This window comes from Plecotus auritus (assembly GCF_963455305.1).
Source record: "Plecotus auritus genome assembly, chromosome: 1".
NCBI classification, from domain to species: Eukaryota; Metazoa; Chordata; class Mammalia; order Chiroptera; family Vespertilionidae; genus Plecotus; species Plecotus auritus.
Window position 1 is genome coordinate 204,504,821 of NC_137770.1, and position 14,263 is coordinate 204,519,083.

The window sequence follows — 14,263 nt, forward strand, 5'->3', positions numbered from 1 at the left end:
CACCCATATGATTGTCAGCTGATTTCTCAACAGAAACTATGCAGGCCAGACAGGAGTGGCAAGAAATATTCAAAGTGATGAACAGCAAGAACCTACAACCAAGATTACTCTACCCAGCAAAGCTATCATTCAGAATGGAAGGTCAGATAAAGAGCTTCACAGTAAGAAAAAGCTAAAGGAGTTCATCACCGCCAAACCAGTATTATATGAAATGCTGAAAGGTATTCTTTAAGAAGAGGAAGAAGAAAAAGGTAAACATAAAAATTATGAACAATGAATACATATCTATCAACAAGTGAATCTAAAAATCAAGTGAATAAAAAATCTGATGAACAGAATAAACTGGTGAATATAATAGAATCAGGGGCATAGAAAGGTACTGGACTGACAATTCTCTGGGGGAAAAGGGTGTGGGGGGTGTGGGAAGAGACTGGACAAAAATCGTACACCTATGGTTGAGGACAGTGGTGGGGAGAGTAAGGGCAGAGGGTGGGGTGGGAACCGAGTGGAGGGGAGCTATGGGGGGAAAAAGAAGGAACAATTATAATAATCTGAGCAATAAAGATTTATAAAAAAAAAGAAAATAAACAAACACAGGATTGAAACAGACTCATAGACACGGAGAACAATCTGGTGGTTGGTGAATGGATTAAGAAGTACAACTTGGTAGTTACAAAATAGTCACGGAGATGTAAATAAATCATAGGGAATATAGTCAATAATATTGTTATAACTATGTATGGTTCCAGGTGAAACACTATATAAATTATATGATTGTCTAACCACTAAACTCTACCAATACAAATTACATTTGAAATTAAAAAAAAAAAAAAAAAACATTGGGGGGAGAAACCAAGATGGCGGCATAGGTAAACACCTAAACTGCTGCCTCGCACAACAATTTCAAAACTACAACTAAAAGACAGAACGGACACCATCCAGAACCACAGGAAAGCTGGCTGAGTGAAAATTCTACAACTAGAAGGAAAGAGGAAAACTCACAGAGAATTGGAGGTACGGCAAAGGGGCTTTGTGCGCGCAGAGAGGAAGGGCGGCTGAGAGCCTGGCTGACTATCTCTGGCGGAAGGGGGAAGGAAGCCCCCGACCGCACTGAACCCCAGTTCTGACTGCACTGAACCCCAGTTCCGGGCGAGCCCCTGGGGACCCACGCTCTTGTGGGGGGAGTCTGGACTCGGGCAGAGACTTGGGAGCCGGGGAAGGCGGAGGACTGAAAGCGCGCACGCGCCAGTGCGCACAAAGGCTGTGGAGGTTGGCACAGGCTTTCCCTAGTGGAAGGGAGTCAGAGGCTCCTGAATGCACTGAGCCCCAGTTCTGACTGCAGTGAACCCCAGTTCCAGGCGAGCCCCTGGGGACCCACGCTCTTACGGGGGGAGTCTGGACTCTCGGGCGGAGACTCGCGAGCCGGAAAGGCAGAGGTCTGAAGGCACGCACGTGCGCCCAAGGGCAAGGCTGACGGGAAGCCAAGACTGAGACTCCACCCCATCCAAGCTGAGCACAGAGGCTATTGCAATTTGGCAAGTCTAATCCTATAAGGCTGTCTCCAGCACCGAACTTCTCCCAGCATAGACACAGCTGATCCTTACAGCCAACTGGCCTGGAGGTCAATTCTTCCCAGTGATACCAACAACAATAAAGACTTAATTACAACAAGGCTGTACACACAGTCCACAAAGGGGTGCACCAAGAGTGTCCACCTCAGGTTAACTGGGGAGGCAGACCCACTGGGCCATATTGGAAACCTAGCACACAAATCTACCTTACCAACTCAGGGAAGCAGTGAAAATGAGGCGTCAAAGAAACAGATCACAAACGAAAGAAATGGAGGAAAACAAACGACTGGATATAGAATTCAAAACCACGGTTATAAGGCTTTTTAAGAATATCCTAGAAAAGGCCGATAAATATAACGAGACCCTGGAAGATATGAAAAAGGACCAACTAGAAATCAAACATACACTGACTGAAATAAAAAATATTATACAGAGACCCAAAAACAGACAAGAGGAAGACAAAAATCAAGTCAAAGAATTGAATTACAAAAAAGCAAAAAACACTCAACCGAAAAAGCAAAAAAAAAAAAAATCCAAAAAGTTGAAGATAATGTAAGAAGACTCTGGGACAACTTCAAGCGTACCAACATCAGAATTATGGGGGTGCCAGAAGAAGAGAGAGAGCAAGATACTGAAAACCTATTTGAAGAAATAATGACCGAAAACTTCCCCCACCTGGTGAAAGAAATAGACTTACAAGTCCAGGAAGCCCACAGAACCCCAAACAAAAGGAATCCAAAGAGGACCACACCAAGACACATCATAATTAAAATGCCAAGAGCAAAAGACAAAGAGAGAATATTAAAAGCAGCAAGAGAAAAACAGTTAGTTACCTACAAGGGAGCACCCGTACGACTGTCATCTGACTTTTCAACAGAAACTATGCAGGCCAGACGTGAGTGGCAAGAAATTTTCAAAGTGATGAATAGCAAGAACCTACAACCAAGATTACTCTACCCAGCAAAGCTATCATTCAGAATTGAAGGGCAGATAAAGAGTTTCACAGACAAGAAAAAGCTAAAGGAGTTCATCACCACCAAACCAGTATTATATGAAATGCTGAAAGGTATTCTTAAAGAAGAGGAAGAAGAAAAAAGTAAAGATAAAAATTATGAACAACAAATACATATCTATCAACAAGTGAACCTAAAAATCAAGTGAATTAAAAACCTGAGGGACAGAATAATCTGGTGAATATAATAGAATCAGGGGCATAGAAAGGGAATGGACTGATAATTCTCAGGGGGAAAAGGGTATGGGGGGTTCATGAAGAGACTGGACAAAAATCATACACCTATGGATGAGGACAGTGGAGGGGAGGTAAGGGCAGAAGGTGGGGTGGGAAATGGGTGGAGGGGAGCTATGGGGGGAGAAAGGAGAAATAATTGTAATAATCTGAATAAAGATTTATTTAAAAAAAAAAACATTGCCTCTTCACTCACATTATTAACAGATATTTTGCACCCTTTCATATGACCTTAAGTTAAGAGATTGAAAACTGCATGAGAAATATGGCTTGAGAAACTTACTAATATATACTGTGTCTAAGATCAAAGCAGATGTTTTGCAAGAACCATGAGAGTATCTAGTCACTTTATTGAAAAATTCTCTTGAACTTTCTCAGATCTGACAAGATTAAAAAATAAAACAATTCAAATTTATCTTAGGACCTTTTTTAAAAAATCATATCTCTCTTTTTAAGGCTTTCATATCCTGCTTTAGTTGTAAGCCTCTCAATGCAGGCAGTAGGTCAAAGCTACACTGTAGTATTTTGTAACAAGGATAGGGGTGAAGGGGAGTGGAGAGGAGATCAGAATGTAGATATATTGGTTAGAGAAATTAATGATGGGCTGTGAGCTTTACTGACCTATAGCATCTAAGATCAAGTCCAAATTTGAAAGACTGATTGTTGGAGGGAAAGAAAACAAGAGAAACCCTGAAGTCAAAGTCTGCCACTATGTTCATCATTTTAATTAGCTTCATTCGTATTAACCCACCACCAGACAGAAAAACTATAGAGAGTAATAGCCAGTCAAGGTTTATTGATTTCCTTCTGTATGTACATGCAGACATCCATTTGTGCTCCTGAGAAAAATTGCAGAGTTGTTTAGTCATGACAGAATGATATGAATTGGTAGTATTAGCCAGGGAAAAATGGGAGTTTTACTGGTAAATGAACATATAGATTTATGGGAAGAATTAAGGAGAATTTATTAAATGAGAGAAGAAGCAAAAACAAAGGCACTGAGTTGAGAGTAAAGGCAACCTGGAGGAAACATAGGTTACAAATAACAATTGTGAATTCCAACCACAGCCACAAACCTAAGAGATCAGATCAAACTTATATTCAATATGCAGAGACCTATTGGCCATGTCTTGATTTAGTTTCTGATAAGTTCTCATGAATACCAGCACTGTTATCTGAGTCTTGTATAAATATCACTCTCTTGCCCTGGTCGGTTGCTCAGTGGTTAGAGCATCAGCCCACGGACTGAAGGGTCACGGGTTTGATTCTGGTAAAGGGCACATACCTGGACTGCAGGCTCAATCCCTGGCCCTGGGTCGTGGCGTGTGTGGGAGGCAACCAATTGATGTGTCTCTCTCGCATTTATGTTTCTCTCTCTCTCCCCCCTTTCTTTCCATTCTCTCTAAAACTCAATGGGAAAAGTATCCTTGGCGAGAATTAACAAAAATAATAATAATGATATCACTCTCAATAATCAACATCTAGGTATATATTTATATCTATGTAAATATTTTACAAATAAGTTTGAAGAACTCATTTTTGAATGAAATACAATTAGCACAAAGTTTCTTACTTTTTAGCAATCACTTATGTTGAGTCACTGAAGTAAGAAAAGGGACTGAAATGGGACTACCGAATGTATTGCTTGCTTCAAAATCATTACATAGTCTCATATTTAGAGTTTAAGGTCCCTATCTCATTTTCATGCAATTAAACAAATGTTTGAAATTACTGAACTTCCCGTTGAGCTCAGTGTGATAAAGAATCTAGTGATTAGACATCCCCAACATTTGGAAGCCCACAATCAAATGGAATTAGAACTTTAGTTTGAGAGGCAGCATGATGATGTCAAGTGCTTGGCAATAAATTACAAATGAGACTCCTTATTAGATGAGGAACCTTGACCATAGCATCTGTGAGCCACAACTCATTCATCTGTGAAGGGGACAAAATAATTTCTATCCAGAAGAGTTACTATAAGGATCAGAGTGACAGGACATTAAGAGCCCAGCATGAACCCAGCTAGCATGGTTCAGTGGTTAAGCGTCAACCTATGAATCAGGAGGTCACGGTTTGATTCCTGGTCAGGGCACATGCCCAGGTTGTGGACTCAATTCCCAGTGAGGCAGTGCAGGAGGCAGCCTATCAATGATTCTCTCTCATCATTGATGTTTCTATCTCTCTCTCCATCTCCCTTCCCCTCTGAAAGCAATATATATATATATTTTAAAGAGCCCAGCATGATGTCTGCCATCTGTCAACCTTAAGAAAATATACCCATTATTATATAGCCCATTTGATCATCACAGCAACCCATTCAGTTTTACAAAAGAGGAACAGATTAAAAGATTTAAGAGAACTGCCCAAGTTCCATAGTTGGGCTGATATTTATATCTTCTGGCTTCCCAGTGCTCTTTCTCATTAATGTAACTAGTAAAAATGGGTTACAATGCAAAGTCCAGTTAAGTTTCTCTCTATGCCATGTCCACAATAAAAAACTCTCCTTCTTTTTCTTATGAGCAAGCAAAGTGCCTTTGCTTAAGGAAGGATGTTGTATAGTGGTCTCCAAAATGGGACACATAAACCCCAGAGGTGTGCAAGGAGGAAGAAACTTTTAGAATATCTAATTATATTTCCTCTTTCTTAATTCCTTTTTTTGCATATCTCTAATAATTTGCTTGTAGTATTAGTACACAAGTACAAGTATATAATTTCTAAATAGATTGATAGTCTTATATTAGAGATCTGTGCTTAAAAACCTTGAAAACAGTGTGTTATTTTTAAAACTTGGCCTGGCCAGCGTGTCTCAGTGGTTGAGCGTTGATCTATGTACTAGAAGGTTTGATTCTGGTCAGGGCACTTGCCCCAGTTGCAGGCTCAATCCCCAGTGTGGGGCATGCAGGAGGCAGCCAATTCATGATTCTCTCTCATCACGGATGTTTATCTCTCTCTCTCTCCCTCTCCCTTCCTCTCTAAAATCAATAAAAATATGCATTTTAAAAAATATATGTTCTATTGATTTCAGAGAGGAAGGAAGAGGGAGAGAGAGATAGAAACATCCATGTTGAGAGAGAGTCATGAATTGGCTGCCTCCTGCAAGTCCCCCACTGGGGATTGAGCCCACAATCCAGGCATGTGCCCTTGACTGGAATCAAACCTGGGACCATTCATTTCGCAGGCCGACGTCCTATCTACTGAGCCAAACTGGCTAGGGCAAAAATATGCATTTTTTAAAAATTGAAAAATAAAAGAAAGCACACCTGAGATAGCCCTGAAATCTTTCTAAAGAAATTACTGGCAACTAGAGGACTAGTCAGAGAAATGTTATTTTGATATTATTATGATGATCACATTCTTGTGTTCAGGCTAATAAGAAGACGTATTACACATATTGTTTTTAATGTTAGCATATCACAGATTGAAGAAACTGAGATGCTCTCCAAATGCTCTCTTATTTTCAAATAGTTTCAGAAAAATGACATTTTCCCCATTTATAAGAACTGTATTGCAGCTGGTGTCCCACAGTGTCATTTAATAGCTCTTATTATCAAATAAATCTTCCTGATTAATCAAAAATTCTAGTGCTGTGGTTAAAGTAAAATTTTCCACATTATTTTTTCTATGAAGATTCTGTACTTTTAATGGAGCTAAGATACACCTCTTAACATGTAATAAACCTTATAAACCAGGGTACTTCTCAGTTATACATTCTCTAGCTCAAATGTTCTGATTTCCTTCAACAGAGATTTTACTTAACATTCTGCAGAGTCTCCCAACTCTTCAGCACATTAGCTCCAAAGATGACCTTCTATATAGCATTGGCTCACCTTCCTTTCAAAGGTTCCCTGGCATTTTATGGCATATGCTTAGAAATCCCACTATTTTCCTTGGCTTTTCCTCACAGCTTTCATTTTCAGACATTCTACCAATACAGCTCTCCTTTGAGCCATATTACTTGTAGACTCAAAACTGATTTTATTATGTTAATAAGAATATGATAAATAGTGAATGGGAAGAGAATGAATCTAGCCTTTGGTGTAAACCAGATGTTTTACATGTTATCCCTTTAATCCTTGAAACCACCCAATTAGTAGAAATTTTTGTCATCCTCTTGCTCTGTTCTCCCTTGACGTACAAGTAAAAGATACTTTGCTATGTAATTGGGTAAGTCAGTCATCGCTCCTTACTAAACTTATCCTTTTTTGTTGTTGTTAATACTCACATGAGGATATTTTTTCCATTTATTTATTTTTTATTTTTAGACAGAGTGGAAAGGAAGGGGAGACACAGAGAGAAATATCGATTAGTTGCCTCTGTGTGTGGGGGGGGTGGGGGTGGGGGGGGGCCCTCAGGGATCAAGCGGCTCTATGTGCCCTTGACCAGAATTGAACCCAAGGGCCGGCGCTCTAACAGCTGACCCAAACCAGCTAGGACTAAACTTAGCCTTGAAAAGCAGGGTCTTTGTGTTTTATTCATATTCTCCAGAACCGAGTGTGATGCTTATTGCATAGGAGGTACTCGATAGGTGTTGCTTGAACTAATAAATAGACTGAGCACCTACTGTATCCCCGGCATCGTACCTTGGGAGGCAAGTCATATTCTCTCCATTTTATAGTTGAGGAAATTGAATCCCAAGGAGACTGAGTAACTTGTATAAGATCATAAGCTATGAGTAGCAAAACAGGTAAAGTCATGTTTTACCAACACTCTAAAATCCTTGTTCTTCCTCTTAACCATACCAAGGGAATGCCTTCTTTAAACATGAAAAGGAATCTAATATCAGAAACAGTTATTATAAACTAGAGGCCCAGTGCACGAAACTCGTGCACGGGGGAGGGGGGGTTTGTCCCTCAGCCCAACTTGCACCCTCTCCAATCTGGGACACCTCGGGAGATGTCCGACTGCCTGTTTAGGCCCAATCCAGGCAGTCAGACATCCCTTTCACAATCTAGGACTGCTGGCTCCCAACTGCTCGCTTGCCTGCCTGATTGCCCCTAACCACTTCTGCCTGCCAGCCTGATCACCCCCTAACCACTCCCCTGCCAGCCTGATTGACACCTAACTGCTCCCCTGCCAGTCCGATCGTCCCCAACTGCCCTCCCCTGACAACCCGGTCACCCCCAAATGCCCTCCCCTGCATATTCCCTCTTTATTAGATAGTGTTTTTTCTTTAGCATAATGGACAGCCCTAACTGGTTTGGCTCAGTGGATGGAGCATCGGCCTGCAGACTCAAGGGTCCCAGGTTCGATTCTGGTCAAGGGCATGTACCTTGGTTGTGGGCACATCCCCAGTGGGGAGTGTGCAGGAGGCAGCTGATTGATGTTTCTCTCCCACAGATGTTTCTAGCTCTCTATCCCTTTCCCTTCCTCTCTGTAAAAAATAAATAAAATATATATTTTTTAAAAAGAAACATTTAAGATTCTTCCAGACCTGCCTGGCTGGTGTGACTCAGTGTTTGAGACCCCAGGCTGCCACCACTGGAAGGGGATCGCACCCCGGCCAGGCTGAGACCCCAGCCCAGGCTGCCACACCTGGCCGGGGATGGCGCTGCGGGGGGTGCGCGCCCTGACCAGGCTGAGACCCCAGCCCAAGCTGTTGCCGCTGGCCAGAATATCACGTGGTGGGGGTGCGCGGTCCTGCTGGCCTGAGACCCCAGCCCAGGCTGTGGCGGGGGATCGTGCGGGCGCTGGTGCCTCCCAGCCGGACACCCCGGGCTGCTGCCACTGGGCGGACTGGGGGACTCTGGCAGGGCTAAGAGGACTGGGTGCTGCCATCTTGTGGCTATCGGTGCTGCCATTTTTGTTGCAGAGTGACAGTTAATTTGCATATCACTCTTTTATTAGATAGAATACTTGGAAAACAACCAATGAATGACAAAATTTAAATTAGAAATTCCTTTTTCCCAACTTCTCTTTCCTGGCAAAGTGTAACAATGTGGCTAACCGATGGTGATAAGACTGAATTCACTTTTAAAGCATGTAAGATCAAGCAAAAAATATTCCAATGTAACTGACAAATATTTAAAATGCATATTTAGCACCCATAACAGAATACAAATTGCCATGTCTTTACTACTTTCAAATAATAAATGGCCTTATTATGTATGAAAAAATGTGTGCCATTATAAATATTTTCATATACACAATTTCCCCCAAGTAATAATAAATCCACAGAAAAAAATATTAATATTATTAGTAGTAAGTATTTCTTATGGCATTTTTCAAAACACTTAAAATTTTCTAGTTTCAATTAATATTAAAATTTCATAAAATTTGAGCTGTTAGTGATTTTTTTTTAGTGGCAGGCACTTTGTGTTTAGTTCTCTCATTAATTTCAAATTATTTATAATTACTATTCTAAAAGCACTGATTTTAACTATAATTTTTCATTTTTACATTTTAAAAATATGGCTCAGTGGTTTAGCATCGACCTCTGAACCAGAAGGTCATGGTTCAATTCCTGGTCAGGGCACATGCCCAGGTTGTGGGCTCGATCCCCAGACGAGGATGTATAGGAGGCCACTGATCAATGATCTCTTTCATCATTGATGTTTCTAACTCTCCTCCCTTCCTCTCTAAATCAATACAAATATATTAAAAGAAATGGGATGCTTTGTGCATTTTCTTACAGAGTGTATTTATGTCATGTGGAGTATATACCACCCATAAAGCACCCTACGTATTATCCTTTATTATTCTTTCTTAAAATTTTTTACCTTTTAAACTCACAATCTTGAACAGTATTTTTAAAACATATTTTATACTTAATGTTAAACAGTATTACTTTTACCATTTTCACATTTTTTACAAAAGTTTACCACTTTAAAAAATAATTTGATCCTTATTTATAAGCTTCAAACAACTGAGAATAGGAGCAGAAGATTTAATTTCAATCATAATATTTTATCTTAATGATACAAGTCATCATGGAAGCATAGTAGTAAGTTGCAGTGAACATACAGGAAACATTTCATCTATTAAGCCAAAATCTTCTGTGATGTGTAAATTAATTCTTTGAAAGTTTAGCTTATTGAACTTTGTTATCTTAGTAACTTAATATTAGAACTTTATATTATCATATGCAGAGGTTGGCAAAAGCAGGTTTACAGTTGTGAGTACGTAAAACTCAGAGTTTATTCTTGTATCATGTATTTTTCCATATGAACAACTGTAAACCTACTTTTGCCCACACCTGTATAATACATACACATATACACATATGTTTAAGCCATACATTGTATTTAAATTATGCACAAATGGGATAATATTTCTGAGCTCCAGGAAGAGGGTTTAATCGCAACAGAAACAAGGAGGTCCACAACACCATGAAATACACGTTATATTAAGACAGAAGCTGCTAGTTTACCATTATCATCTGTGGACTTACCTGGTATTCTGAGCGCTTGACTAATAAAAAACCTTCAAAGTATAAAGGTAGAGCAGTAATCTTTAACCTTTCTTGGAAGATTCTTCGAGGGGCTGGTTTCGGGGGCTTCTTAGCCATCATACTCTCTTGTGGGTGTGTGGTTTGGTTACAACTGAATCCAGTCTCAAACAAAATGAGATCTACCTTGTGTGAGAGGAAAAGGCAACTGTTCAAAGAGGAAGTCCCAACTCGATTTTAAACCACCAACAGGACACACACACACACACACACACACACACACACACACATTCTTTCCTTTACTTTTTATGAGGTAAGATAAAACAAGCATAGACCAGCTTTGAGAAAGCAACATCTGAATAAACTACATGTGCTTAGAATTACAGTAACAAAATAAACAGAAGATTAACATCACCAGAAGATGAAAGGAACCCATTTGGAGATTCTGGGCTTTAGAGGAGACATCAAGGTCACATTTGTTTACTTTTTGTTTTAATTGTTGTCCATTTTTATCCCCAGAAGGCATGACTTGAATTAACTCCACTTCACTAAAAATTAATTTATAGGATAACTTTATTTGGACTATTTCTGTTGTATTTCAGGATCAGGTTTTGTTTAAATTTTAAGAAAAATGGAGCTCTTTATCCCATGCCCATTTTGATGGCCCACTAAGCATAAAACACAGTTATGGGAACGTGGAATTATCCACTTCTTTTTGGTCAGTATTTTAAATTCTTGGGTAACCAGTGGATATTTGGCAAAATGTTTGGCAGAGAAAGCTTTAAATTTTCGAACTTTTATTTTGTTATTTTATGCTTTCTGCGCTGTGTATCACTGATGCTGTGATGCATAGATGAGGTCCTTCCTGTTATCTAGTGAGATTTATAGAGCTTCACTGGGACCAAAATGCAACTAATAGTTCCATGTGGGGAATGGTCATTGAGAGACTGGATTTAGCTCAATCCTGTAAAAGGAATAATGGAGGAAAGGAACATTGGGAGGAATTCTGGTTTGTTTTGCAGGGTCCTGAGAAGTTACACCATTTGATATTTCACCCTCAATATTTCAGAAAAACTCTTGATTTAGTAGCCTGGGCCTGAGCATTCTCTACATCTGAACCAGCCAATTCTCAGAAACCAAAGCAAGCCAGGCACCTTCCAACTGACACCTCTTTTGTTGTTGTTGTTAATCCTCACTCCAGGATATTTTTCCATTGATTTTTAGAGAGGGTGGAAGGGAAAGGGAGAGAAATATTGATGTGCAAGAGTGCACGCACCCTGACCAGGACCAGGGAACCTGCAACCAAGGTACATGCCCTTGACCAGAAATGAACCCAGGACCCTCGTCCCCGGGCTGATGCTCTATCCACTGAACCAAACTGGCTTAGGGCTGATCCTTCTTTTCTAACGGGGAGAACACATGGTCTCCTCCACCAGTTGGGGTTTCCATTAGATCTGCAGCAGTAGATGTGGGACACCGAATTGTCTACAAAGGGAGGCACAACAATACAGACAGATTATTAGTAAATCAGAGAAGAGTGTTCAAGTGTGTTATCAAAATGAAAATAATTTGAAACAGAGATAGGAAGTCAACACTTCAGAATTATCGCCTTGCCTTTAAATTTGAGACCTGCTCCCTATGACCCAAGCCTTCAAATGATAAAATCTAAGCCCAACTTAATTTTTTTTGAGATAAATTCACACTATTTTTTAGTTTCAATGTAATTTTAAAAATGAGTCAAATAACAACAAAAAACAAAACCTCCCAAGTTAATAAGTGACCAAATCTACCTGTTGGCAGCTGGTAGCTGGTGTAACACAGGAAGGAAGTGAAAGGAGGGCTGAGAACTGGGAAATAAGGAGAAGCAGGGAGGTAGGATGCTGGGAATCATTAGTGGTCAGGAGGTAAGAAAAGTAGTCACTGGCTTTATGGCCAGAGTGGCATGGGAGAAAAACAAAAAAACAAAAACGCCTCTTAAAAAGTGTAAAAATAGGAATATTTTGAGAAATAATGATCTAAATACACCATTTACATATTATGCAGCAGTAAAAAAGAAGGCTCTCTTAGCCTTTGAGACAGCATGGAGGAACCTGGAAAGTATTATACTAAGCGAGATACCAGTAAACCAGTCAGAGAAAGACAAGTATCACATGCATGATCTCACTCATATGTGGAATCTAAAGGACAAAATAAACTGATCAACAAAATAGATCCAGAGACATAGAAGCATGGAACAGACTGTTGAATCTCAGAGGGAAGTTGGGGGTGGGTGGGAGGGAATAGATTAACCAAAGAATTTGTATGCATATATGCATAACCAATGGGCACAGACAATAGTGTGGTAAAGGCCTGGGGTCGGGTGGGTGCAGGCTAAAAGGGGTCAATGGAGGGAAAAGAGGACATCAGTAATGCTTTCAACAATGAAGATTTTTTTAAATGTAAAAGTAGGAATATTTTGAGAAATAATGATCTAATTATATTTTTCTTATCTTTCTTATTTTTTATATTTTTTCTTAGCTTTAAAAACAGACGCAAAATTTTTTTAAAAAGCCAGTTCATGAACCTCTGTAAGTTGCTTTGGTTTGCTGATTTGCAAGTCAAATTAATTCATAACATACCAAAGTTCAAGTACTGTCTCCAAAAAAAACCCCACACACAACAAAAACAAAAAATAGAAAACAACAACAAAAACACCCCCCAAATTTACACAATGCAGAAGTCCTGCTGAAACATTATTAACCAGTTACACCTGTCCACAATTTTCAGTATCATTGTACCACTGTGCCATTACAATGGAAATCCTCTTACGACTTTCTCAAGTTTTAGGTGTTGAATAATGAATTGTAGGTTAGGTAATGTCATAGGAAAAGTGTTTGGGAGTAGGGAGAAAAGCCAATTTTGCCACTAACCAGCTCTGAGACTTTGAACAAACCACTTAACTGCTCTGGAATCACAGCTTCTCAACCTATGATATGAACGGGTGGGCTAAATAACTTCTTGTCTAGAGTTACAGTAGGCTTCTAAGCAGTCTACTTATTACTCTTTTTCTCCTCTGATTCATTTAAAATCAGCCTCTTTAAGTCATTCCCCTGCTTAAAACACCTTAAGGGATTCTCATTGCTTTTGAGGTTCATTTTTTCATTCAGCACTATTTATTGAGCACCAGCAATGTGTTCAAGCAGGTCACACAGGCCTTTTATAATAGGGCCCTTTTAAATGAAAAGATTAAAAAAAAACACTCTCTTCTCTAATAGCTTTGGTTACTCCCACTATGTATGTCTTTTGGGACAGAAAACTAAAGGTGACAAATCACTGCTATGGAAGTGATATCACTGCTCTGTTAGAATGATTTAATTTGCTAACTTTGTAATTTTCATTTTAGTTCAAAGAGTTTCTTCTAGGATGATAAAGAGTTTTTCTAGTTATATGTTCACACTATTTTTATAGTGTGGGAAACATTTATATTATTGAGAAATATTTCTTAGATGCCACATAGATACAGGAATCACAGATTTCTAAATGAGATAAATAACAGAACAAAGGCAGTTTTAACAGAAGCTGGTAATTCCAGATAAGGAGATAGTTTGGGGGAAGGTGAATAGAGCAATAATGAATTCTGTTTTAACCACTTCAAACTCAATATATATGAAGATAGGTCTACATTTTCCTTCCCCTTCACTTCATTTAAGATCCATTAGTGATTGTTTAGGGGATAAAATAGATTGATGTTTAATATCCATGCCAACCTATTCTAGTGTGCCATTCTTTTTTTTAATTTTTTTATTGATTTTTTTGCAGAGAGGAAAGGAGAGGGATAGAGAGTTAGAAACATCGATGAGAGAGAAACATTGATTCAGCTGCCTCTTGCACACTCCCTACTGGGGATGTGCCCGCAACCAAGGTACATGCCCTTGACCAGAATCGAACCTGGGACCCTCCAGTCTGTAGGCCAACGCTCTATCCACTGAGCAAAACCGGTTAGGGCTAGTGTGCCATTCTTTATTGCAGAGGCTGAAAAGCTAAAAACTAAATTTCCCAGACTTATTTGCAGCTGGAGTTGGG

General features: G+C 39.5%; 1 protein-coding gene across 1 annotated transcript in view; it reads right to left on the reverse strand.

Annotated features, from left to right (window-relative positions):
* STAP1 (signal transducing adaptor family member 1) overlaps positions 1 to 10,324 on the reverse strand; it is a gene marked incomplete at both ends in the record, with an annotated part of 42,238 nt that extends 31,914 nt beyond the window's left edge. The window contains one exon of the mRNA XM_080676077.1: positions 10,205 to 10,324. Within this exon, the coding sequence (XP_080532203.1) occupies positions 10,205 to 10,324 (120 nt within the window). The remainder of the gene's footprint in view (positions 1 to 10,204) is intronic.
* Positions 10,325 to 14,263: the final 3,939 nt, after the last annotated feature.